At 42.8% G+C, this 26,984-nt stretch overlaps 1 protein-coding gene across 1 annotated transcript in view; it reads left to right on the forward strand.

Moving 5' to 3' along the window:
• The first annotated feature begins 4,849 nt into the window (after positions 1–4,849).
• Positions 4,850–26,984, forward strand: part of LOC149323949 (high affinity cAMP-specific and IBMX-insensitive 3',5'-cyclic phosphodiesterase 8B-like) — a 72,174-nt gene continuing 50,039 nt past the window's right edge. The window contains exon 1 of the mRNA XM_089494518.1: positions 4,850–5,288. Within this exon, the coding sequence (XP_089350644.1) occupies positions 4,905–5,288 (384 nt within the window). The 5' untranslated portion in view covers positions 4,850–4,904. The remainder of the gene's footprint in view (positions 5,289–26,984) is intronic.

Genomic DNA, 26,984 nt, shown 5'->3' on the forward strand with positions numbered 1-26,984 from the left:
CTTGAACCTCCTACATTTTGTGCCGCCACCTTGGCGCTTAGGATGTCTGCTCCCCCTGGTTCCTCCCCACAGAATGATAATAATTTTTTAAAAACTCTGAAGGGAAGCCTCAGAGTCTCACAACCTTCAATTCCCATCAGTTCATTCCCTTCCTTGACCTGGCTCTTTCTTCCAGGACGTACTAAAACAAATGACAGTACTTGCCCATACGGAAACCATACTTGCCCATAGGGAATCATTGGAGAATACGTGCCCATAGAGCAGTGGTTCTCAACCTTGGGTCCTCCAGGCATTTTAGACTTCAGCTCCCAGCATCCCTGATCATTTGGGCAAGCTGGCTGAGACTTCTGGGAGTTGAAGTCCAAAAAATTAGGAGAGCCAAATCATTGGAGAATACTTGTCCATAGAAAATCATTGGAGAATATTTGCCCATAGAAAATCACTGTAGAATGCTTGCCTATAGGGATACATTGTAAAATACTTTCCTATAAGAATACATTAGGATATACATGCCCATACAGATCATTGCAGAATGTTCATAGGGAATCATTTGCCCATAGAGAATCATTGGGGGATACTTGCCCATAGAGAATCATTGGGGTATACGTGCCCATAGAGAATCATAGGGGAATACTTGCCCATAGAGAATCATTGGGGTATACTTGCCCATAGGGAATCATAGGGGAATATTTGCCCATAGAGAATCATTGGGGGATACTTGCCCATAGGGAATCATTGGGGTATACTTGCCCATAGGGAATCATTGGGGAATATTTGCCCTAGAGAATCATTGGGGGATACGTGCCCATAGAGAATCATTGGGGTATACTTGCCCATAGGGAATCATTGGGGAATATTTGCCCATAGAGAATCTTAAGGGAATACTTGCCCATAGAGAATCATTGGAGTATACTTGCCCATAGGGAATCATTGGGGAATATTTGCCCATAGAGAATCATTGGGGGATACTTGCCCATAGAGAATCATAGGGGAATACTTGCCCATAGGGAATCATAGGGGAATACTTGCCCATAGGGAATCATTGGGGGATATTTGTCCATAGAGAATCATAGGGGAATACTTGCCCATAGGGAATCATAGGGGAATACTTGCCCATAGGGAATCATTGGGGAATATTTGCCCATAGAGAATCATTGGGGGATAATTGCCCATAGGGAATCATTGGGGTATACTTGCCCATAGGGAATCATTGGGGAATATTTGCCCATAGAGAATCATTGGGGGATACTTGCCCATAGGGAATCATTGGGGTATACTTGCCCATAGGGAATCATTGGGGAATATTTGCCCATAGAGAATCATTGGGGGATACTTGCCCATAGAGAATCATTGGGGTATACTTGCCCATAGGGAATCATTGGGGAATATTTGCCCATAGAGAATCATAGGGGAATACTTGCCCATAGGGAATCATTGGGGAATACTTGCCCATAGAGAATCATAGGGGGATACTTGCCCATAGAGAATCATAGGGGAATACTTGCCCATAGGGAATCATTGGGGAATATTTGCCCATAGGGAATCATTGGGGAACACCTGCCCATAGGGAATCATTGGGGGATATTTGCCCATAGAGAATCATAGGGGAATACTTGCCCATAGGGAATCATTGGGGAACACTTGCCCATAGAGAATCATAGGGGAATACTTGCCCATAGGGAATCATAGGGGAATACTTGCCCATAGGGAATCATTGGGGGATATTTGCCCATAGAGAATCATAGGGGAATACTTGCCCATAGAGAATCATTGGTGTATACTTGCCCATAGGGAATCATAGGGGAATATTTGCCCATAGAGTATCATAGGGGAATACTTGCCCATAGGGAATCATAGGGGAATGCTTGCCCATAGGGAATCATTGGGGTATACTTGCCCATAGGGAATCATTGGGGAATACTTGCCCATAGGGAGTCATTGGGGGATATTTGCCCATAGAGAATCATAGGGGAATACTTGCCCATAGGGAATCATAGGGGAATATTTGCCCATAGAGAATCATAGGGGAATACTTGCCCATAGGGAATCATTGGGGAACACTTGCCCATAGGGAATCATTGGGGGATATTTGCCCATAGACAATCATAGGGGAATACTTGCCCATAGGGAATCATAGGGGAATACTTGCCCATAGGGAATCATTGGGGGATATTTGCCCATAGAGAATCATAGGGGAATACTTGCCCATAGGGAATCATAGGGGAATACTTGCCCATAGGGAATCATTGGGGGATATTTGCCCATAGAGAATCATAGGGGAATACTTGCCCATAGGGAATCATTGGGGTCTACTTGCCCATAGGGAATCATTGGGGGATACTTGCCCATAGAGAATCATTGGGGAATACTTGCCCATAGAGAATCATTGGGGTATACTTGCCCATAGGGAATCATTGGGGAATATTTGCCCATAGAGAGTCATTGGGGAATACTTGCCCATAAAAACTGGGGAATACTTTGGTATAGAGAAACATAGAGGAATACTTTCTCATTGAGAATCATAGGGGAATACTTGCCCATAGGGAATCATAGAGGAATACTTGCCCATTGAGAATCATAGGGGGATACTTGCCCATAGGGAATCATAGAGGAATACTTGCCCATTGAGAATCATAGGGGAATACTTGCCCATAGGGAATCATCGAGGAATACTTGCCCATTAAGAATCATAGTGGAATACTTGCCCATAGGGAATCATAGGGGAATACTTGCCCATTGAGAATCATAGGGGAATACTTGCCCATAGGGAATAATAGAGGAATACTTGCCCATTAAGAATCATAGGGGAATACTTGCCCATAGGGAATCATAGAGGAATACTTGCCCATTGAGAATCATAGGGGAATACTTGCCCATAGGGAATAATAGAGGAATACTTGCCCATTAAGAATCATAGGGGAATACTTGCCCATAGGGAATCATAGAGGAATACTTGCCCATTGAGAATCATAGGGGAATACTTGCCCATAGGGAATCATCGAGGAATACTTGCCCATTGAGAATCATAGGGGAATACTTGCCCATAGGGAATCGTAGGGGAATACTTGCCCATAGGGAATCATTGGGGAACACTTGCCCATAGGGAATCATTGGGGGATATTTGCCCATAGAGAATCATAGGGGAATACTTGCCCATAGGGAATCATAGGGGAATACTTGCCCATAGGGAATCATTGGGGAACACTTGCCCATAGAGAATCATAGGAGAATACTTGCCCATAAAAATTGGGGAATACTTCGGTATAGAGCAGGGGTAGGCAACCTGCGGCCCGCGGGCCGGATGCGGCCCGGCAAGGCCTTGGGACCGGCCCCCGCCCGGTCCTGCCGCCGATTGCCGCCGGAGCCTTTGGCCTCTCGCGTGAGGGCCTACACTTGTCCCGGTTTATTTATTTATTTATTTTAATTATTTATTTAATTTTTGGCTTCAGCCCCCCAGTTGTCTGAGGGACAGCAACCTGGCCCCCGGCTCAAAAAGGTTGCCTAACCCTGGTATAGAGAATCATAGAGGAATACGTGCCCATTGAGAATCATAGGGGAATACTTGCCCATAGGGAATCATAGGGGAATACTTGCCCATAGGGAATCATAGAGGAATACTTGCCCATAGGGAATCATAGGGGAATACTTGCCCATAGGGAATCATTGGGGGATATTTGCCCATAGAGAATCATAGGGGAATACTTGCCCATAGGGAATCATTGGGGGATATTTGCCCATAGAGAATCATAGGGGAATACTTGCCCATAGGGAATCATAGGGGAATACTTGCCCATAGGGAATCATTGGGGGATATTTGCCCATAGAGAATCATAGGGGAATACTTGCCCATAGGGAATCATTGGGGTATACTTGCCCATAGGGAATCATTGGGGGATACTTGCCCATAGAGAATCATTGGGGAATACTTGCCCATAGAGAATCATTGGGGTATACTTGCCCATAGGGAATCTTTGGGGAATATTTGCCCATAGAGAATCATTGGGGGATACTTGCCCATAGGGAATCATTGGGGTATACTTGCCCATAGGGAATCATTGGGGGATATTTGCCCATAGAGAATCATAGGGGAATACTTGCCCATAGGGAATCATAGGGGAATACTTGCCCATAGGGAATCATTGGGGGATATTTGCCCATAGAGAATCATAGGGGAATACTTGCCCATAGGGAATCATTGGGGTATACTTGCCCATAGGGAATCATTGGGGGATACTTGCCCATAGAGAATCATTGGGGAATACTTGCCCATAGAGAATCATTGGGGTATACTTGCCCATAGGGAATCTTTGGGGAATATTTGCCCATAGAGAATCATTGGGGGATACTTGCCCATAGGGAATCATTGGGGTATACTTGCCCATAGGGAATCATTGGGGTATACTTGCCCATAGGGAATCATTGGGGGATATTTGCCCATAGGGAATCATTAGGGGATACTTGCCCATAGGGAATATCATAGGGGCTCCTTGGGTGGCCTTTGGGGGCAGTGGGAGGAGAGACAGCCCCCCCCCCAGGCCAGCCTCCTCTGCCTGGTCTCTCGCTCTCTCTCTCTCTCTCTGGGAGTAGGGAGTGGGGAAGGAGGAGGATGTCCTAATGGCCCTCTTGGGGCTCCTGCTGCTGTCTGCGCGGGAAGAAGAAGAGGAGGAGGAGGAGGAGGAGGAGGAGGCCATGGCCAGGAGCCCCTGCTGTCCCTCAGGCAGCCCTCCTGCGAGGCGGGAAGCGGAGATGCCCAGAGCCCTCTCCTTGCCGGGGCTGGTGCTGAGGCGGTGCTGCTGAGGGCTGGGGCCCCTTCCTGGGTGGGCTCCGCAGGGGAAGGAGACCCCGGCCACTAGCCCCCGGCCTTCCTCCCTGGAGGGGGCTGTCCTGGTGGGGCTGGCCGAGGGATGGGCTGCGCCCCCAGCATCCACGTCTCCCAGAGCGGCGTGATTTATTGCCGGGACTCGGAGGAGTCCACTTCCCCGCAGCAGACCGCCGCTACCGCCGGCGCCCCGCTCTGCCAGGCAGCAGCAGGGGCGCCCCCCTCCGCCTCCGGGGCCCCTTCCTCTTCCTCCTCCTCCTCCTCCGCCGCCGCCGCCGTCCTCCGCGGGGGCGCCCTCTTCCTCCAGAGCGAGGCCCAGGCGGGGGACCCTCCGGTGCTCGCCTACCAGAGCCGCCCTCCGCCGCAGAGCTGCTGCCCCCACCGACGGCAAGGAAGCGGCCCCGAGGCAGCAGCCCCGGGCGGAGGAGGGGTCGAGGCCCAGACCCAGACCAGCCAGAGCAGCCTCAAGGTAAAGTCCCCCCCCCCGGCTCCGGCGTCCCCTCCCTCCCTCCCTTCCTTCATTCCTTCGCCGGGAGCAGATAGCTTCCTCGCAAAGGAGGACAAGGCACCCCCGAAATGGAGGAGAGCCCCCTCGGCCCCCTCCCTTTCAGCCTTCCCTCCAGGAGGACGCCCCAAATGCCCCTCCCCCATTTTGGAGCATGGGTTTTTTATCGCTCTGGCTGCTTGAGAGATAGATATAGATATAGATGTGGGGGGGGATGTGGGGGGGCTAAGAGTGGAGGGCATTTTGGAATGTGGGGGCAGAAGCTGGAAATGTGGGCCATGACAAAACAAACGCTGAAGACACTCCTAGTGACATGTGTCCCCAAATCCCCAAATGCCCGCCATTCTTCGCATGGCTAAGGAGCGTGCGTTTATTACTATCGAGGAGTCTTTTTAGCCACGAGTATCGTGCCTTTATGAGTGTTTTTAGCATTGATTTTGACATGGCCTACATTTCCACCTTCTGTCCAGGAGGAATCCCAAAATGCCCTCCATTTTTAGCGTGACTGAGAAGCATAAATTGGGTGTCTTCAAGTCCTTTCCAACTTATGGTGTCCCTAAGGTGAAGCTATCACAGGGATTTCTTGGCAGGTTTCTTCAGTGTGGGGTTTGCCCTTGCCTTCCTCTGAGACTGAGAGAGTGTGACTCGCCCAAGGTCACCCAGTGGGTTTCTGTGGCCAAGCTGGGATTCGAACCCTGGTCCCTTGGTCTCCTAGTCCAATGCCCACACTACTATACCATGCTGGGTCTCTGAATATACATTTATATTAGTGTTTCTCACTTTTATGTTGTCGTGCCCTACATTTTGTGGTGCCTCGTCCTCCTTTGTGGTTAGGACATCTGGTCACCATGAACATAGCACAGAAGATGTAGGACATGACCAAAGGAAAGCTGCAATACACACACATATCAATATCAATGCATGCTTCTTAGTCATTCTCCAAATGGAGAGCCTTTTGGAATTCCTCCTGGAGAGAAGGCTGGAATGTGGGACTTGTCCTGGAAAAGGAGGAGGGCATGTGGTCACCCTCATCACAAGGGTTTTCTTGGCAAGATTTGTTCAGAGGAGGTTGCCATTGCCTTCCTTTCAGGCTGAGAGAGAGCCCTTCTCTTCCTTCACCGGGAAGCCAACTTCTCAGTGACACAGACTGGGTCATTTTTTTCAAAATCCACTTGAGAATCAGGGGTTCACTGAATGTACTTAGAAGTCTTCAGTTTCAGAAAACATGTCTTCAACAAGGGCAACCTTATTATGTTAAAAGTTAACTTTAGCTCAAAACACATATATCAATATAAATTCACACTCCTTCATCATGCTCCTAATGGAGGACATTTTGGAATCCCTGCTGGACAGAAGCTTGAAATGTTGGGCATGTCCTGGAAAAGGAGGACCTCTGCTCTCCCTGGGGAGATAGATGCACCTCCCACCACTGCAGGGCCTCAAGGAAAGCCATAATGTGACAAAAGAGAGCTCCTTTCTTTCCTCCCCACAGTCAAGGACCCCTCATCATTTTGGGTCGAGGGGGCTGCTTGGAATAACTGCCCTAGCAGCACCCCCACCAAAAATGATCTTGGGAGGTCAATTGAGGCCTATTCACACCAAGCTGGAACTTGGCCTGGCAACAAGCCTTTTCTTTCTTCATTGAGGCCACCTGCGGTACAAGTTAGCATGTAGTCAGACAGTCAAGAGAGACAGTGTGGTGTAGTGGCTTGAGCATTGGACTATGGACATTATCAGACAAGGGAAATTGGAAGTATAATCCAATGGCAATCTGAAGGCAATCATGGGGCTTCACGTTATTGCGTGATAGACTACCACATGCAATTTCGGGCAATGGGAAGTCAGTCCGAACGCAATTCGAATTCACATAAATTCACTGAACTGACGAATTCATGTGAATGCGTTCTGGCCCCACTTTCTTTTCATTCAAAATTAAGAGAAATTCCTCCCGTGTGATAAACTCCAATGACTCTGGAGACTAGAGTTCAATTCCTTTCTCAACCATGAAACCCACTTGGGCAAGTCACACTCTCTCAGCCTCAGGGAAAAGGCAATGGAAAACATCCTCTGAACAAATCCTTTTAGGATCAAATCATGATAATTTCACTTTAGAGTCACCATAAGTTGAAAATGACTTGAAGGTCCACACTACCACCAACAAGGAGAGAGAAACTATTTTCTCTGGAACTTGGGGTTGCAGAAAAAAGAAGACCGTCATAGAGCCATCTCACCTTGCCTCTCCCCCAGTTCAGAGGGTGGTTCCTTGAAGGTTTACCACCCTATCTTGAATTTTAAAAGAGGGAAGTTGGTATGTGCTTGTCTGCTTGTGTGAGTACATGGTGGAAATTCACTGAGAGGGCTGCCTAGAAAGGTGCATTTGGCTACTTGGGCCTAGTTTTTCATTTGTTTCCCAGGAGATGAGCAGCAAACAAGAGCCACAAAAGGGACTAAGGAGAAGGAAGTGGTGTCAGTTGTAGCTGTGTGTTTTGCATTTCCTGCACGGTACTATTGGGACTGGCAGTAAGAAACCCATACCTGATCAACAGAAGAAGGGACAGACGGAGGGAGGGAAGGAGGATACAGCTGACAGACAACCACTAGTGCTGAGCAGAGATGCTGCTGCTGCTGCTGCAGATGCACATGGGATGCAGCTGAAAAGGAACAGTTGCCATGGCATCCGATGACTCATTCCTGCTTCAGGTCCCTCCCATTCTGGCCAAGCTCTGGTACATGCACATCTGCCACTGCACTCACGTATCTTGGCAAGCGGCAACAATGCTGAAGTTCAGGGTCAAAGTTCTATGTGTCCCATAAGGCTTCAGGGCAGAAGTGTCAGGCCATTTGCTCTTAATGACGAGAAAACACCCCCAACATGTGTTGATGTGGTTCTCAAACATAAAATTTCCAGGATGGATTAGTGCAAATTTGTATTCCTTTAAACACAAACTAACTCGGGTGTTTGCTCCCTCTCCCAGCTTTTCAATATTCTGGATGAAGAGGGAGAGCTGACACTATTCTTAAAAATAGTGTCAGATTATGGCTACAGGCAACAGTTTAGGCTGTAGGTAGTCAGGATCTGTTACACAGGTGTTCCTGCCAGACTGAGAAAAACTGCAATTTGGCAGGATCAAATATATATATAACCAGACTACAATATAGAGTTTGAACAAAGGAAACCAGAGTTCAAATCCCTGTCTCCCATGAAGTTCACTTGGAATAGTCACAATTTCAAAGCACAATTTGTTTTTAGGATAAAATGGGAGAGGAGAGTAATCATATAGTTATCTCCTTAAAATCTTTTAACTTAGGATAGGATATAATTGTGAGAAATAATTAAGGACATTAATCAGGCACCTTGTGTTACTAACTATTGTGTTTCTAGCTATTTCAGATCCATTAAGATAAGTCTCGTAGCAACATTTTAAAATAGATTCTGGACTAAAAATGAAGAATAGGAAAATGATAAGAGGCCAGTGGCTTGAACAGAGGATCAGACCAGTTACAGCAAGTTGGGGAATTTTCAACCCTCTGAATTGCTGCTTCTGTCATACTTCACTCTTGTCCAGACTTGCCAGAGCTGATGGGAACTGGAGTTCAGCAACATCCAGAGAGCCACAGATTCCCTGACCCCGAATTGGACAATATGAGGAGAGTGGCAAGAGGTAGTGAGGACAGTAGTAAGCATGCAGGCTCATAGGACAAGAATGAAGCATGACTGAGCACAGAATAAATGTGGACACAGGGATCTAGGGTAGATGAAACTACGGCTGATTGTAGGGAAAGAGTTCATATACCGTTGAGGCTCTGAGCAGCTTTCTAGGCAGAATAATAGTGTATGTGTCTTTAAGTTGTCTGTCAATTTGTGGTGACCCCATAGCTTTCATAGGGTTTTCTCAAGCAAGGAATATTCAGAGGTGGTTTTACCAGTTTTGCTGCTGAAATATAGCCTTCAGCACTTGGTCTTTGTTGGTGGTCTCCTATCCAAGTACTAACAGGGTCTGACCCTGCTTAGCTTCTGAGATCAGATGGAATCTACTGCCTTTGGGTTATTTAGCATTGTGCAGGTGTGTTGTGCTCTTTCAAGTTGTTTCTGACTTGTGGAGACCCTAAGGTGAACCTATCATGCGGTTTTCTTAGCAAGATTTGTTCAGAGGAGGTTTGCCATTGCCTTCCCCAGAGGTTGAGATAGTGTGACTTGCCCAAGGTCACCCAGTGGGTTTCATGGCTGAGCGGGGAATCAAACCCTGGTCTCCAGAGACATAGTCCAACACACAAACCACTATGCCATGCTGGCTCTTTTTAGCATTATATATCCTCAAATACCATTCTCAGTGCCAGTGAGTTGATACACTAGAACAGGGGTAGGCAACCTGCGGCCTGCGGGCCGGATGCGGCCCGGCAAGGCCTTGGGACCGGCCCCAGCCCGGTCCTGCCGCCGATTGCCACCAGAGCCTTTGGTCTATCAGGAGGAGGCGGGCAAGGGGGGCAAGCGGCAGGCAAGGGGGGCAGTTGTCTATAGAAGCATCCAAAACATGCATTTATATTAACATTTTTTAAAAAATCAGCAAATTTTTTTGCGTGTCCTCCATTTTTTTAAAAAAAGTGTCCACCATTTGAAAATTTTGTCCTACACTTGTCCCGGTTTATTTATTTAATTAATTTTTTTTTAAAAATTATTTAATTATTTATTTTTTGGCTTCGCCCCCCCCAGTTGTCTGAGGGACAGCAACCCGACCCCCGGCTCAAAAAGGTTGCCTACTCCTGCACTAGAACTAAGAGCCACAAATTGAGTTTTTATAAGGTTAAACCAAAACAATCCTTAGCCCACTATGACAACTCATGAAGAACACACATCCAGTAATTCCTTCTCCGTGTATCTACCTATGTGCACATTTGTATCATTGTGTTGTATGTTTATGGGCATGGTGTTTTACTGGGTAGTTAAATGGCTATTAGTGTAATTGATATTTATTATGTCCAATGTGCCAGAAGGTGGCATGTTCTCATACTCTCTTTGGGAGCTTGCTGTAGGCACATGGCTGGCCACAGTGGGAACAAAATGCTGGCTAGATAGGCCTTTGATCTGATCCAACATGTTTTTTCCTTCTGTTCTTAAGTGAATAAAAAGGATCACTCAGTGATCCAGTGCAAATGTTTATTGGCAGGAAATCTTTGTACTCAAGGATGTTGCTTGTGTGTGAATATGTACCTTCATGTCGCTTCTCAACTTATGGTGACCCCATGAATTTCATATGGTTTTATTAGGCAAGGAATACTCAGAGGTAGTTTTGCCACTTCATTCCTCAAAAATATAGCCTATAGCACCTGGTATTCTTTGGTAGTCTCCCATCCATGTACTAACTATATACCTTACAAGATAGGATCTGGTGCCTTAGGGTATTTAGGTTGTCAGGATGTTAATCCAGCTAACTTTTCAAATGAAAGCACTGATCAGGAGGATGCAAGCTGAAATTCTGGACAAATTGAATGTGTCAGATTGCAACTTTGGTCTATGTTTTTGCCTACCACTGTATTCTGAAAAATATTTTTAAAATAAATTAAAAAGAGGAAAGTGGATTGGAGATTGCTTAGTAGCTCAGTTGAATGGGATGTTAAGATTCAGGAAGAGTGAAGACACCTTTTATATATATATATATTGTGTAGAGAGAGGAGTTAATGAGTTAATACTCTTCCTATCTGCTTTCTTCACTGTCCACTTTTTGCATCCAAACATTATATATACATTGTAGTTATTTGTTCTTGTTCAGCTATGGTTTCATTGCAAGCAGTGTTATAGAGGTAAATATTGAAGGAGAGGCACTTAAGATAACACTTTTCACGGTCAAAATTCCAAGGACAAAAGTGCACATAGCTGCATTGATCTATCAACAAACTAGTTTCAGCCTTTTCACATCTCCAAGAGCAGATCTTTTGTAAAAGTAAAGGATCTTAATTGTCCATCCAAGGCCAAGAAACTCCAAGGTATTTTTCATTACAATAGGTCACAAGAAGATATTTTTGCTGTTAAAAAAATCATTTTCCCAACAGCTGCTATGATGATTGCAGCTCAAATCAAAGACAAAAGGGAAGCCTGAGGGAGATGGTAGATGATGCCATTGCTTCTGCATACTAAAGTCTTGGCCCTCTGATCCCATGAGCCCTAGATCCCTATACCACTGATTAAAAGTCCCATCTTTCAACAGTCAGGACAAATCAATGTATTGATCTGCTTGATGTGTATTGTATTAAATGTGAAAGGGTTCTATTACCCAGTTTCATGAAAAAGTGAGTTCACAAAAAGATTTCTTCCAGAAAATCTGGTGTACATCTGTTTTATTTTGCACATAATGTAAAAGGCTTTGCATAGGATTGCCATTAAAAGGGTTGTTAGTTGAGTTAAGTGTTGCCAATTACAGTCATTTTGAACATCTCTAGCTACTGGTTATGTAAGTTTCTTAGAAATAAAATCTTCCCAAGTAGGAACAAGACAATTATGCCTCTGTCTGCTGTATTTAAGTCTTTAATATAGCATTATAGCTGAATAAAGAACAGTGTGAACATTTGCCATCTCATATTATAACCTAGGGTGAGACAGGAAGAATTGAGAACATTGCAACTCTCAACATTTTATGCTGAAGCATTTACTTGTGTGGAAGGAAGACTACTGAAATGAGAAAGTTTGTTGGAGTAAACAAAAATCTCTTAAATGTTTTATGATTCTGATGAGCATTCCACACTTGCAGTTTCTCAATATCATTGAGGATATGAAATGCTAATTTTCAAGACACCTGAAAGGGGAAATAAAAACAAATGAACTCTCCAAATATTAGAAGGTGGTTAGAATGTTGCACTGGGATACCAGGAAATAAAGGTTCGAATCTCAATCAGCCATGGAAACCCACTGGGTTACCTTGGGCAAGTCATACCCTCCCAGCCTTATAGGAAGGCAGTGGCATACACCAGAAAAATCCTAAGATAAGGCACCATAAGTTGGAGTTGACTTGAAGGCACATACCAGGAATGACAGCAACTTCACACCCAGGTGAAGATATTTCCCCCTTGTAGGTGTGCTTCAGAACTGATTTTGTTTAATGTAAAAATTGACGTGTGTGTGTATTTCCAGTCAGCTCTCCGGACAATAGGTGACCAACTTCTTTCTTGCAAGTCCAGAACAGCCAGTTAAGACTGTTTTTCAGGCATCCCACTACATTTCTTTAGGAGAGAGGAGGCAATTGTGCAGCTGTACATATATTGTATATAGCAGTTCCCTGCAGCCCTGGCCAACATAGCCAGTAGTGAGGGATTCTGGAAGTTGCAGTTTTACAACTTTTGCAAGACTGCTCAATTTCCAACCCCGACTTCAGGTCAAGGAGGGACAATCTCTTCCAGTCCCCAAGCTGAAACCAGTTTTCATATCCTCTGTTCCAGAGATTGGTAAGCCCAAAGACAAAAGTATGAGACCAAAAATGCCAGGGTGTTGTAATTTAAAGCTATTATTGCCAGTAAATAAGGAGAGGCATTTCAGCTTTTGTTGAAGAATGGAGAAACCAACTGTGTAAAGCAATGGTGTCATGGGAGGGATGAAAGGCTGTGTGATGGACCTCAGAGGGCCAGATTGTGATCTCAAAAGGGCCAGGTTGAGGGCCCGAGGTTTCCCATCTCTGCTTAAGGGTCTCTTTTAGGGTATGAGGATGAGATATCTAAGCAGTGGTGATTTTCCTGCACTTGTCAGCTGTACTGTGCCAGAGGCAGACAATCTAAGTACATCCTTATTCCTTCCTTTGTTACTCTTTATTAGCTGAAAGGCAGGGGAATAATGCTATATAACAAATCACTGCAGCGTTCCAGATTTTGATGGCCTGCAACTCCCAGCATTTCTTACCACTGGCTGTGCTGGCTAGGGCTGCTAGAAGCTGCAGTCCAGCAATACCTTATGGAGGGCTACATAATTTTCATCTCTGCTGTACAGGTTTGTCCCCATGTCAGCTGTTGTTGTTATTGTTGTTGTTTGCCTTCAAGTCCTTTCCAACTTATAGTGATCCTATGGTGACCCTATCACAGGGGATTCTTGGCAAGAATTAGCCAGAAGGGGTTTGCCTTTGCCTTCCCCTTGAGACTGAGAGAGTGTGACTCCCAGTGGGTTTCAATGGCCTAGTAGGGATTAACACACTTGGCCTCCAGAGTTGTAATCCAGTGCTCAGACACCATGCTGGCTCTTCAGGGTACAAATAGGATATCACCACATGAGGCTTTTAAACCACAATGAAAGTGGGAGCATAGCATTTTTTAAAATACTTACGGCACGATGTTGTTACTGCTATGGCTGTGAAGCATTGTTAAGAGCATCTCTTTTTATTGATGGGGAAAATCCATCAATAAGCTCCTAGTTGCTCTGCTTTTTCATTACTCCGCAGGTGCAATATGCTGCTTCCATAGCAGTTGTGATATTGCCAGTCACATGGTGTCAGTGTCTTCTCTTCTCCCTCCCCCTTGCTATTCCCACGGAAGCTGTTTTCCTTGTATTTTCCATTTCTTTTCTTTTAAAAAAAATCACTTTAGCATAACACTGGAACTGCTTTAAAAATAAAAATAAAAACCCCAAAGACATGCTGGGTAAGGTATAGAGCAGGAAGGCAGGGTTAAGGAAGAGTGCAAAAAAGAGTTCAAGGCAAGGACCATTGATGGCAAAAACAGCACTATTGCAGAGATGTGCGATAATTGAATGCTCCTAAACCAACATGTTTCCATTTTCTTTTACTAATGTGATTGTAGCAAGACCAAGGCTTGTGTGATAATGCCCATGGTGGTGGATATATAGAATATGGCAGCTTTATTTCTCAAGGTGCATAGAAGCCCCTGAAGCAGAAAATTAGTTCTCCTGCCTCCTCCTAGCATACACTTTGAGCATTGTGGTGAAGGGATGATTGGACCAAGGCGGCAGACTTGTATAAATTGGTGGAAAAGAAAGTTGGATTGAACAAAGTGAGGTTTATTCCCAAATGCAGAGTATGAGACTAGAGGAATTAGGGCACAAGATGTTGTAAGCATTTTACTTCCCTTCACAGAATGTAGGTCTAGTCTTAATATTTCAAACAGTAAATACAGTAAGTAAGTAGTACAATAAGGAAAGGAGTAGAGTGATGAGAGGAAGGAGTTGATCACACTCCGAAGTAACAGGAGACACAACTACCTTTCGTTCAGAAGAAAACTGAAGAAGGATTCTTCATTTTAGTAAAAGTAGTAGCATGTTTCAAGTACCAGTGTGCCTCAGTTAATGTAGTAGATGTGTTTTGGAACTTTACTTCTTTAACCGAACATTTGGTACCAGAGTTTCTTCAAAACTAACAATATGCATGTGGTAAAAGAAACAACCAAGTATGCATTTGTTTGAACTCAACCAATTGAAAGGTTTTTCCAAAATGTACCAAAGGATGACTTTTTCTTTCTCCAGCCTCCCCTTTTCTTATGATTTCTATTTTAGTGGCCAAATGTAGAGATCTGTTCTTTTTCAACATGGTGGGGGTAGTTGGTGAAGCAGGCTTATCTGATCTCCCTTTTTCTCTCTGTTTTACTGTTTACACATGTGTCATAAGGGATATTGGAGCCAGCTTTTGTTTACCTTGCCTGGTGTGGACTGGCACACACAACTGCAGTAGAATTTGCCTGAGTAGAATCCCATTCTTTCCCAGTTTAAGTTTTGTTTATTGCAGATACTCTGTTGAAACCTGACAATGGGTTTTGTGTTTCTCCAGCCCTCCTACATCATTCTTCTGGTACTCATGCCACTAAAAAAAAACTTCAAAATAGATCAGTGATTCCCTGGGGGTGATGGAAAGATCAGGGGGTTGAGGTAGAAAGGGGGCAGTGAGGGGAAAACCAGGTGACAAGGGGGCTTTCAGTCAAACTTTTGGTGTGCAGGATAGACAAAGGGAACCAGCAGTCTTTAGGACCATGGTGTGGATGAGGATTACATTACACTTCTTTTCAGGGTCTCCAGAAAACCACCACATAGCCCCACTGATCATTTTGTGTGGTGGTGTCTCCCACTCTTTGCCTGCCCATGTGAGTTCACTCCCTTACTGGTGTCTTTCACTAGCAGTGGCAGTTGGGAAACTTGTGTAAAGCTGGGGCACAGGGCAATGCTTCTGTGGCTCAGAGTGGTACCATTTTGGGACAGACTGGAGCAAAGAGTTAGATGGTGGGGGAGAACTGGCAGCAAAAGGGAGCTTTCAAATTTGGGACCCTGTTTCAGCTTAGTGAGCTTAGCTGGGACTTGGCTAGCAGGTTGGAGTTGCACTGCTGCTCCTGCTTTCTTTCATGAGACAGGCAGAGAGAAGAGGTAGCAGAAGAAACTTTTTTTTTTGTGGGAGAGTGGACACTTGAAGCTGTGTGGGAAGATTTGTCTCTGTGCTTGATTCTTGGAAAGAGTATTTTGTCTTGGAGCAGCTCCTATAGTTAAAATTTCTCCCTTTCCTGTCCACACCGGTCTCCGATCCAGAGCATGTGGCCTTTGTAAACCTCCTACACACACACCGTCTCTGCCTTTCTCTGCCCCAATGAAGGAATGAGAGTTCCTCCTCTCTAGGGAGAAGCTTCACCCTTGCACATGGTCATCCTGAGAGTAGCAATTGAGCAGCTGGCTGAGCAGCAACTAATAGGCCTCTTCTCCGCACTGGCCTTTTGCTACAAGGCTGCCACAGGTGAGAGGCTTCTCTGTCTCTGTTCAGCCAGCTGCTCAGTTGCTGCTCACAGGATGACAGGGTGCAAATGAAACAGCGACTGAGCAGCCTGTCAAACAGCAACCAAGAAGCTTCTTGCCTGTGCTGGCCTTAGCTACAAGGCTGGCTCAAGCAAGAAGCTTCTTGGTCACTGCTCAGCCAGCTGCTTGGTTGCTGCTCCCAAGGTGACTGGATGCAAAGGGAGCAGCAACTGCACTGAAGGAGCGGGGTGCTAGGGTTGCTGCCCCAAAGAAAAGGGGGTGGTAGTACAAAAAAGTTTGGGGACCACTAAGATAGATAATGAGGACAAAAATGGCATTAAGCAATATATTTCTGTATATAAACTGAGGACAGGGAAGTGTCTGCAGAACAGCAGAAGGTTGTTACACCTACCCATTTGCATCTGGCTGAGCATCTATCTCTACCAGCTAATGTCTGCCTAGTTTCTTGATTCTTTGTGGCCATTTCTGGTGGCAAAACACAGCTCACCAGCACGAACATGCACTGCCATGAGTATTCAGTGGCCAGAGGGCCAGTGGGCTCTCAAATGTTATCTGAAAGCCATGTTGTGTACTTTCCAGTGTATCAGTATGTGGGGACTACTATTCAAATAGAAAACAAAGCCAGAAAAGTCCTTCCAGGTGTATGGGTATTTGGACAAACTACAAAAGAACTCTCTATTATGTGATCTATAACTTCTTGCTGACTTTTTCTACTTGAGTTTGTCTTGCATGAGACTACTGGGGGCATGATTCTGCCAAAGTTAAGCATGTGTTTAATTCATTTTGAAATTAATAGAACTGAGAAGGTGGTTTAACTTTGATTGAGCTACATGATTGCTTTACCTATCCTACAATTATTTTCATATCTAGAACACAGAAAAATAATTCATTTTGGACAGCAAGTCCCAGAATCATGATCATATTAACAGTGGGATTCTGGACGTTTTAGGGGCCGTTCACACTATGTTATAAACCAGTTTGCAAACCAGTTTAAAGATTAAAACTTCCTAAAACTAAAAGTAATTATTTCTAGGCTCAGGCAGCTTCCCCAGGGTCCAGCATCTGTGCCAGAAACTGTTTGATGTCCTATGTGGAATAGATTAAACAATAGCCCTGTTTAAATATTTGAAGGAGAGTCATATTGAGGATGGAGCGAGCTTGTTTTCTGCTGTTCCAGAGAATAGGACCCAGAACAATGGATGCAAGCTACAGGAAAAGAGATTCCGCCTAAACATTAGGAGGAAGATTCTGACAGCAACAGCTGTTTGACAGTGGAATACACTTCTTCAGAGTGTGGTGTAGTCTCCTTCTTTGGAGGTTTTTAAACAGGGGCTGGATGACCATCTGTTGGGGGTGCTTTGATTGTGAGTTCCTGCATGGCACGGGGTTGGACTAGATAGCCCTTGCGGTCTCTTCCAACTCTAGGATTCTATGATTCTGTGATTGCATGAGCAATTTTGCCCTTCAGTTATTTTGATTATTAACAGTCATTATGGTGGAGCAAGTGGTGTGTCTTGTGTATCACTAACGTTCCACTATGGGTACAGCCTTGTTTCATAATATACAACTTGAGCAGTTTCCGTATACAATGCAAGCTTATTTCCATATGTTCAGAAGAACAGTTGCTTCATACTCAGTTTTTTTAATAAATTTATATTTTCCATACAATATCAGGTAAGGCAGGTTAATGGATCAAGATGGAATGCCATCTCCTGTTTGTGCAGATTAGCTCCCCCCATTCAGCTTTCTGCTCTAGATACACCTTGGTGTGGTTACACTTCTTTTATGATACAGTAGCCACAATTCTGCTGGTGACATATTCTGGTATAACCTTCCATTAAACGAGGAAATGTGCTTTCCCAGGAAATATTGAACACCTCTTTATGCAATGCTACCTCCTCCCCATTCACAACTCAGCTCAGTAGCAGCAGGACATATTCCAATGGCCAGTTAACAGCCAGGGGCCTGGAGGCCTCCCAAGTATTATCCAGCCACAGTGTTGTGGTCTGAAAAGATCTCTCATACCCTCTGGAGATCTGAGACAGTGAATGGTCTTTCAGAACTGCAAACCGCCCCTGCCCAAATTCTCTGGTGTCATTACACATACAGTATATGGGGGTCATTCTTGCAAGTTTGCCCAGGAATTCTGTGTGTGTGTGTGTTTGCCTCCTTTTGAATAACAGTTTTCACATACACATACATACATATATATGTTAGTCTGTGGAATCAGTATGTAGAGAGATCTTGTAGTACTTTGAGACTAACTGAAAGAATGCATCTGAGGAAGTAGACTGAAGTCTACAAAAGCTCATACTGCCAACTTCTTTATTTCAGTTAGTCTCAAAAATGCTACGGGATGTCCATACATACATACATATTCTTGCAGTGGGCTGCTGTTGGCCATCTCCAATGCTATGATAGGTATAAAGTTGGTTGCATGGCTTATTGTGTTGTGAAATACCAGAAATTATGTATGGCATTTTTGAGCACAAGTGGGAGCTCTTTATTTGTTAAGAGGTGCTCTGGAAAATACTGGACACAAAACGTAGACTGATGAGATACAAAGCAACAAAATGCTTATCTTGTCTCAGCTTTGTCTGAGCTCCTGTGTCCTTGAAATGATGTTGCAGCTCTGACAACTGTGTGGAAGCAGTGAAGCCTATTAACTGAATCAAAGTGGATGACATATAGCACCCTGCCATATAATACTATTTCTGGGAAATGTAGTAAGACGTAACCAGTCATCTAGATTGTACTTCTCAAGGTTAGGGAGTCTTACAGGTAGAAAAGAAGGTGAAGAAACACAAACTGAGACATTGGTGTTGATGCACAAAGAAAAAAGAGGGCCATGCCTATTTATAATTTCTGCAATAATCTGGGTTTGCTACTTGTGTCTTATAACTGGTTGTGGGTTGTAAATTTGAGGGGAAATCTGGTAAGATAAAACATAAACACTATGGAATAAAATGAAATACACACATTTTGACTTCAGTCTGGGACAATAGTTGTTTTAAAGTAACTACGGTAGTTAGCTATTTGGAACTGGAAATTGTTTTTTTTCTCCCCTTTCTGGTTGTGAACATAATGACTTAATACAAAATCAGAGAGTAAGATACTTTTTTTAATGTATATAAAAATTGCAATAAACATTATAATAATAAAAAAAAAACTACAGTAGTTAGCTATTTGAAGGGACTTCATGCTTAATTCTTCAGTGTGATCTTATCATAGCTTTTATTGGAATCATACTGGAAAGCCTGTGAATTCAGTGTTCATTTCTTTGTGCCACCATTTGGAGGATGCTTTACTGAACATAAAAATTGTATCTCATATATTTTTATACTGAGTGCATTTGGTAACAAGTGAGAATTTGGTAGAGGATGTCTTCAATCTTTTGTTAGACAGGGAAACAGAATGATGTGGACTCTGATCATTTTAAGTGGCAAACACTCTAAGGGCGTTTCACTTTCTGACACTTTGGTCTGTGAGTTGCACATCCTATTACTACACCATCTGCCACACCTTTTCCAGGGTTGAACATCAGTGGTCAGGGGAGGCAGACAAAACCAGTCCCCTACAAGCAGCCTATCCCCATTGCCTTATTCATGGCTGTTGCACACACAACCCTTTTCCTCTTGCTGCCACTGCTGTACCTGCATATTGTAGACCAATATAATGTTGTCCTTTGCGTTTAGCTGGGCTAGATGAAAACTCTCAATACCATTGGCTATGCTGGCTAAGGCTGATGGAAGGCTCCACAGTTCCCATTCCTCTCTTGTACTTCATGTACCTGAATGGGTGGTCAGTCCTCAGAGTCATGTTTTATTGCATGATCTGTGCAGAACTAGAATTTTATTTATTTATTTATTTCATTCTAATGCCACCTTTCTCCCAGAAAGGGACCCAAGGTGGCTCACAAGATAAAAACATTTTAGAAACTTTACAATAAGAATTTTAAAACATCTAATTAAAGCAGTATAACATTAACGTAAAAACATACAAAGAGTTAAAAACATAACTAAAACACACACCCCATATAAAAACCACGCTGTCATGATTATTATGTTTAAAGCCGTCCTAAATAAAAATATTTTTGAGCAAAAACATTTAACCTTTGTGTTACAGTCAAAATACTTTGCACCTTCACAGTGCTGAATTTCTTGTGTGCATCAAGTGGCAACAAGGCTTGTTCAATCTGTTTCAATTCCAGGTATTAACATAACAACATTTGAAAAGGCAACAGGTGTGTGAGAATACGTATGCAAGACACTACTCATTCCTAGGGCACAGTCTAGCCAACACTTTTAAGCTGTATTTATTTCCATTCAGCACATGGTCAGATCACTCAAATCAATGAGAATTAAATATGTTTGCCTTCGGTTGTACAATGGCTTTAATGTTTGTGTTTGATATGAGTCTGGTAGTGGGGTTGTTAGGTGTAGTAGGACAAGCAATTCTAATCCACCAATTACATTCAATAGGACATTTGAATTATTTGAAAAATATTTCCTAGTTTCTGGGAAAACTGGCTCAGTGTGGCACATATGATTATAAATGATCTTTAAAAACAAATAGCACACATTGAACTTGATAAAGCATTTAAAAATTAACAGTGGGAGAAAATGTAAATAATTAATTAATTGGGAGTCTATGGAGGCCAGATTTCATCAAAGGTCACCATAAAAGCCAAGGGGAGAAATACATTCTGCATCACTTGCTGATTCATTATAATTTATGTTAGCATTTTCATTCAAAACATGAATTGTGGGTGCTTCATCCAGTTGCTGGATGTATTCTGTGTCACAGTGTAGAGGTGGTCAACTTGTGACCGTCCAGATGTTGGGGGAATGCAACTCCCATCAGCCCCAGATGCCATAGTCAGGTGTGAGAGATGATGGGAAGTACATTTCAATGACACCTAGAGAGCTACAGGTTGCTCATTCCTACCACAGCAGAACTAGGGAACAGACAGGAAGAGGTTGGTCCACCACTCTAGATTTCTGAACTCTGTTGTTAAACCAGAGGGGCAGAAGAGAATTTTACTCTTAAGGTTAACAAGTAGCATTTGCTAAATTAAGCAAATAAACATATTTTGGGGGTTCGGTAACAGACTCATACAGTTGTAGAGTTGGAAGAGACCACAAGGGCCATCCAGTCCAACCCCATTCTGCCATGCAGGAACTCTCAATCAAAGCATCCCCAACTGATGGCCATCCAGCCTCTGCTTGAAGACCTCAAAGGAAGGAGACGCCATTACACTCCGAGGGAGTTTGTTCCACTGTCGAACAGCCCTTAGTGTCAGGAAGTTCCTCCTAATTTTGAGGTGGAATCTCTTTTCCTGCAGCTTGCGTCCATTGTTCCGGGTCCTGTTCCCTGGAGCAGCAGAAAACAAGCTTGCTCCCTCCTCAAAATGACATCCTTTCAAATATTTAAACATAGCTATCATATCACCTCTTAACCTTCTCTTCACCAGGCTAAACATCCCCAGCTCCCTAAGTCGTTCCTCATAGGACATGGTTTTCAGACCTTTCACCATTTTAGTCGCCCTCCTTTGGACATGCTCCTGTTTCTCAATGTCCTTTTTGAATTGTGGTGCCTAAATTGATTACCTAAATTGACTGGGTGACCTTGAGTCAGCCATACATTCTCTATTATATTTTCCAGGTATTCTGAGCAGGAAGTAAGACAAGCCTTACATAGATATAACAGGGTGGGAGGAAATGTGATTCTCAAAGCCTTTTTCCCCAGCCCACAAATCCCCAGATCTCCCCCTATTTGGCCGCCAAGTTTCCCCAAAGGTGTTAACTCTGCTATAAAATGTACTGCTGCTTTCACATCTCCCAAGACAAAAGATGTATTAAAATAAAACTGAAGAGACATCACATCATTTGTGGTTTTAGCATTGTAGTACAGCCCATTGGCAGTATGGGGTGGTAAAAACAGTCCCTGCCTCTGGCATAGTTGCCTGTCCTTAAGGTATGAGAACCAATTGATGTGGTAGTGAAAGGACCATCTCTGGACTGCATGCAATTAGAAAGAAATTTAAAGTATTTAAAACATTTTTAAACAGATCAAAATAAAAATCTATAGTATACCAAAAATAGAGGTGTGATCACCAGGCCTTGAATGTTTATGTAAGTAGCCAACTTGACATCCAAATGAAGCCAATGTTGATTCCTAATAGGCCTCCAAGGGAGGAATATTCCAGAACAGGGGTCTGCAGTTGTGACAACAATTGCTGCTTTGTATGAGAAACAATTTAAACTTGATATAAAACTGTCAGATGGAGTTTTATGTTAAGTTTACTTGCAACAAAATACCTTCACTTCTTTGTTCTCCTTGCCATCAACATTACTGCTTTTGTGCATTCATCTACTTGGAAATCATTATTATGATTCTATTAACTAATTATGTTTTATTCCAGCCATTTTCCATGGCACCATGTGTGCCATCTTTTAGACTGAAATCCATTACTTAGGCAGTGACTGTCCTTTATAGTATTGCATTGAGAGTGATCTAGAAAATAGTGTAATGGTGTTAATAAAAATGTCCTGAGTCTGTATAAAATATTTAAATGTATTCTATAAATGCTGTGGGTTCTGGGAAGCAGGTTTTTCTGAGGTCATGTTTTCTTTCTTTCCTTTCTGAGAGCAATTACAAGAGATTTATTATCGACACAAACAGAGAATTTTTCAAGGTATCATGAAAATAATTTGAATCATATCATGTGGAATATGCAAGTTAAAACTCAACAACTTGCAATGATTTCTGAAGAGGTTAGTTTTGAATTACTTTTTAATAGAAATCCTTACATGCTTGCCTTTCAAATAATGTATTTGGGTTCCTCCTAAATCTTTAAAATATGGTCTGGTTTCTACAGTAAAAAACACACTGAGACCATAGAAAATCTCAGACCACGTTTACTGCCCTGGTTCCTCCTGGGAACTGTAGTTTACTGTGGCACCAGAACTCTCTGAGGCGAAATGTCTCGCAAAACTACAGTTCCCAGAATTCCCTAGGACTGAGCCAAGGCAGTTAAAGTGGTCTCAAACTGGATTATTTCTGTAGTGTTTTGTATGTCAACCATTGCAGTTCATTCCTTATAGACACTGCTAGTGCACAGCATCACTGTTGTAAGCACCTATATATACTGGATGTTAAAAGTTAAAGGTCCAGGCTACATTGAACCATGCTCTAAAGATTATAATACCTGTAGGGTTTAGCCCACCTCTTGCAATCTGCTGCAACTACTGATGCTGTGGACATCAGCTTTCATTAACCCCAAATGCATGGAAAATGGACAGTAGTTCTGGAAGTCACACTCTAGACAGCCAGGGGATTTAAGAATGGGTAGGGTTGCTCTAGCCCCTTCGGCTATGCATCTTTTTTATATATAAGCAAATTTTATTTTAGAAAAATATTTGTAACATGAAGCAGGCGTAGAACTCATGCAGTCCTCTAGCTGTTGTGGGACCGCATCTTTTAGCATTCCTCAACATTGGCTTTTCTGGCTAAGGTTGCTGGGAATTTCTGTCTAACAACATCTGAAGAGCTGCATAATTCCCAGGCATTTGTTTATGACGCAGTTCTTATGAGAAGTGGTAGCCAACACAAGTGCAGATGCAATATGTTGTGGGTTTCCTTTGGGTACTTTAGTGTCCCCTCCTATGTGTCAGGATAAAAGGACATTTTTCCTCTGGCAACTCCAGAAGATATGTCTTTAGGACAGGATATGGAGTCAAGACCACCATGGTTGCCTTAGCTGATGACCTTCATCTGAGTATTGACAGGGGTAATGTGACCCTTTTGGTGCTGTTGGGCCTCTCAGCGACTTTTGATACAATAGACCATAACATCCTCTTGGATCGCCTGAGAAGGTTAGGAATTGGAGGCACTGCATTGCAGTGGTTCTGTTCCTTCCTCTTGGGCAGATTCCAGAGGGTGATGCTCTGGGACAGTTACTCTTCAAGAAAAGAGCTTAATTGTGGCATTCCATATGAGACTGTTTGCTACCACCCAGAGGACCTTTTCGGCAACCGCTTCCAGATTATGGAACGGCCTGCCGGAAGAGATCCATCACATAACTACCTTAAGCAGCTTCAAAAAAGCTGTGAAGATGGATCTCTTCTGGCAGGCCTTTCCTGAATAGATACCCAGCCACCAAAAACAGAAAATCTAACTCCCTGGACCCCAATTTCTTACTGCAGTTATTGTTTATTATTTAATATTTTAAATTATGTTTTATATTGTAATCTGTTTAACTGAATTTTAATGGGTGGGTGGGATTGGGGATGTGGAATTGTATATTTTAATTCTGTAAGCTGCCCCGATTGCGTTGCGCAGAGGGGCAGGATAATAATAATAATTATTGTTATTATATGGTTTTCAATCTGAGCAAGGGATATTGGATAGCTACATGCTTGCTGGCCTATTGAGTTCTAAGAAAATTATTGTTACAGCTTAAAACAGTGATGCAGTTGTAATACATAAGTCAGCCCCTGATGAATGGGGAGATCAAATGAGAACTAATTCTTGAGGAGGAGTACAGTCAGCACTCTGTATCCATGGATTCAACCATCCACAATTGGAAAGTATTTTTTTAAAATTCCAAAAAGCAAACATTGATTTTGCCATTTTATATAAGGGACACCGTTTTACTACACCATTGTACTGTATATAATGAAACTTGAGCATCCACAGATTTTGGTATCAAAACCTCAACCCCAGTGGATATCAAGGGCCCATTGTACATTATTAGCCTTTCTTAATAAAGTGGGAAAGTAATAGGCTCACATTACAGAGTCCTTTAATTGTTAATAATAATAATAATAATAATAATAATAATAATAATAATGTTTATTTATATACCGCTTTTCCAAATTAGATCATTAATTTATCATTCAATAAATTAAATTGTTATCTTTATTTTTCCTGTTTCAAAAATGTTGCCTTCCATATGAGAAGACCATAATGTTTACATGATATGGGGCATAATTCCAAGCTGTTGGAAACAGGATATAGTGCAATAAGATGCTGGTGTATGGGAGTTCATGGTTCCTCTTCAAGGAAACTCTGTTCCATCATCTCCCTCATCTCCCTTTTCATCTCTTTCCAACACTCTAGAAATAATCAACTAGCATTTAATGGTGACTTCATTGGGCAGTCCTCTCATTAAAGGTTTTCTTTTCTCTTAAAGTTTTTTTTGTTTGTTTGTTTTGTTTTGTTTTGTTTTTTTGTATTTCTGTTTAATTTCCCTTTTGTATGTTAGTTAGGGCTGGCAATTCTGTTGGGCAGCAGGTGATAGATGTTATGATTGACACAATGCCAGTAATTCTTGGATGTTCCCATCTGTTGAGGGACAGAGTTGTGCATTTGACATGGCCTGCCTGCACTTTCTAAGCTAGGGCCAGCTGCACTCAGGTGATGTAGTGGGTGAAGAAATAACTCTGAGCTATCTGTCTGGTCAGTTTCTATAGGCAGAATGGGAGAACAATTTTGCAGTTCCTATGTGACAAAACACATAGGAAATTCCCCAACATTCACAAATGGCTCTGGCAGTAGTATAAGGTGCTACAACAACAAGAAGAAAAAATAGCATAGTTCTTCTTTATGAGTAAAGGTCTACATAGTTGGGCCCTATCTTCTTCTTTTTTTTTTAACCTAGTAAATTCTTATTTTGAAATTATTAATCAGTTGGTATAATACGCTTTAGATATTTTTAAAAATACAAATACAGGCCAAGATAATAATTGGAAGGAATTATGCTATCTGGTGTATGTTTTTCCTCTCTTTCTACTGCCCTCTGCCTTTCCCAGCAACATTGTATTTTCTAATGAATTATGGCTTCTCATGATATGACTAAAGTATGTCACATCTCAGTTTAGTCATCCTGGCTTCCAGAAAGAGTTCAGGCTTGATCTATTTTAGAACCCATTTGTTTGTCTTCTTCGCTGTTGCTGGAATCCTCAGCACTCTTCTCCAGCACCACAACTCAAATAAGTTGATTTTCTATCAGTTTTCTTCTCTGTCCAGTTCTCACATCCGTACGAAGTGATGGGGAATACAATGGCTTGGACAATCCTCACTTTAGTGTTTATAGTTATATCTTTTCACTTTAGGATCTTGTCTAGTTCTTTCATAACTGCCCTTTGCAGTCTTCTTGACTGCAGCCTCTATTCAGATCAATCTTTGATATCTGTATTCTTTTCTAATGGCAGCTTTTTGTCCTGAGTACAGGTTACACAGCAGGACAATCAGATGTTGTGGCACTCCAATTACTCTAAAAGCAAGCCATAGCTTTTCCATATCCATGTAGTCGAAGGCTTTGCTGTAGTCAATAAAGCTCACACAGATTTTCTTCTGAAATTCCCTGGTGCACTCCATTAACCGTCATATGTTTGCAACATAATCCCTAGTGCCTCTTCTTTTTCTTAATTCATCTCGCACCTCTGGGATTTCTCACTCCATTGCTGCACAATTTTGAATATGACCTTGCTTTCATGGGCAATTAGTGCAGTGGTTCTGTAGTTACTGCAATCTTTTGTTGTATCCTGTTTTGTGGACAGGAATATATATTGGTCTCCTCCAATCTGTGGGCCACTGCTTTGCTTTCCTTATTTGTTGGCAGATTTTAGTTATAACTATACAGTATTTGAATCTATATCTGTGGATTATAGCAGTTCAATTGGTAGAATGGGGTATAAAATTAGCATTGTGCGTGTGCTTGATAGTAGAATCGCCACATTAAATCTGAATTGAGAGGCCATGAGCATGATAAAAGGATAATTTTTCTGTTTACCTGTTTTCTATTTGCTGTGCTTTGCACCTGGTTACATTGTTGGTTTTTTATTTAGGGTCAGCCTAATTTATGGGCTGTAGCCAGCTGTCAGGAGTGCTTTCATTGTGTACCCTGGCAGAGGGTTGGACTGGATGGCCCTTGT

Source organism: Sceloporus occidentalis, unplaced genomic scaffold (assembly GCF_023333645.1).
Source record: "Sceloporus occidentalis isolate IW3139 unplaced genomic scaffold, rSceOcc1.0.p SCAF_1, whole genome shotgun sequence".
NCBI lineage: Eukaryota > Metazoa > Chordata > Lepidosauria > Squamata > Phrynosomatidae > Sceloporus > Sceloporus occidentalis.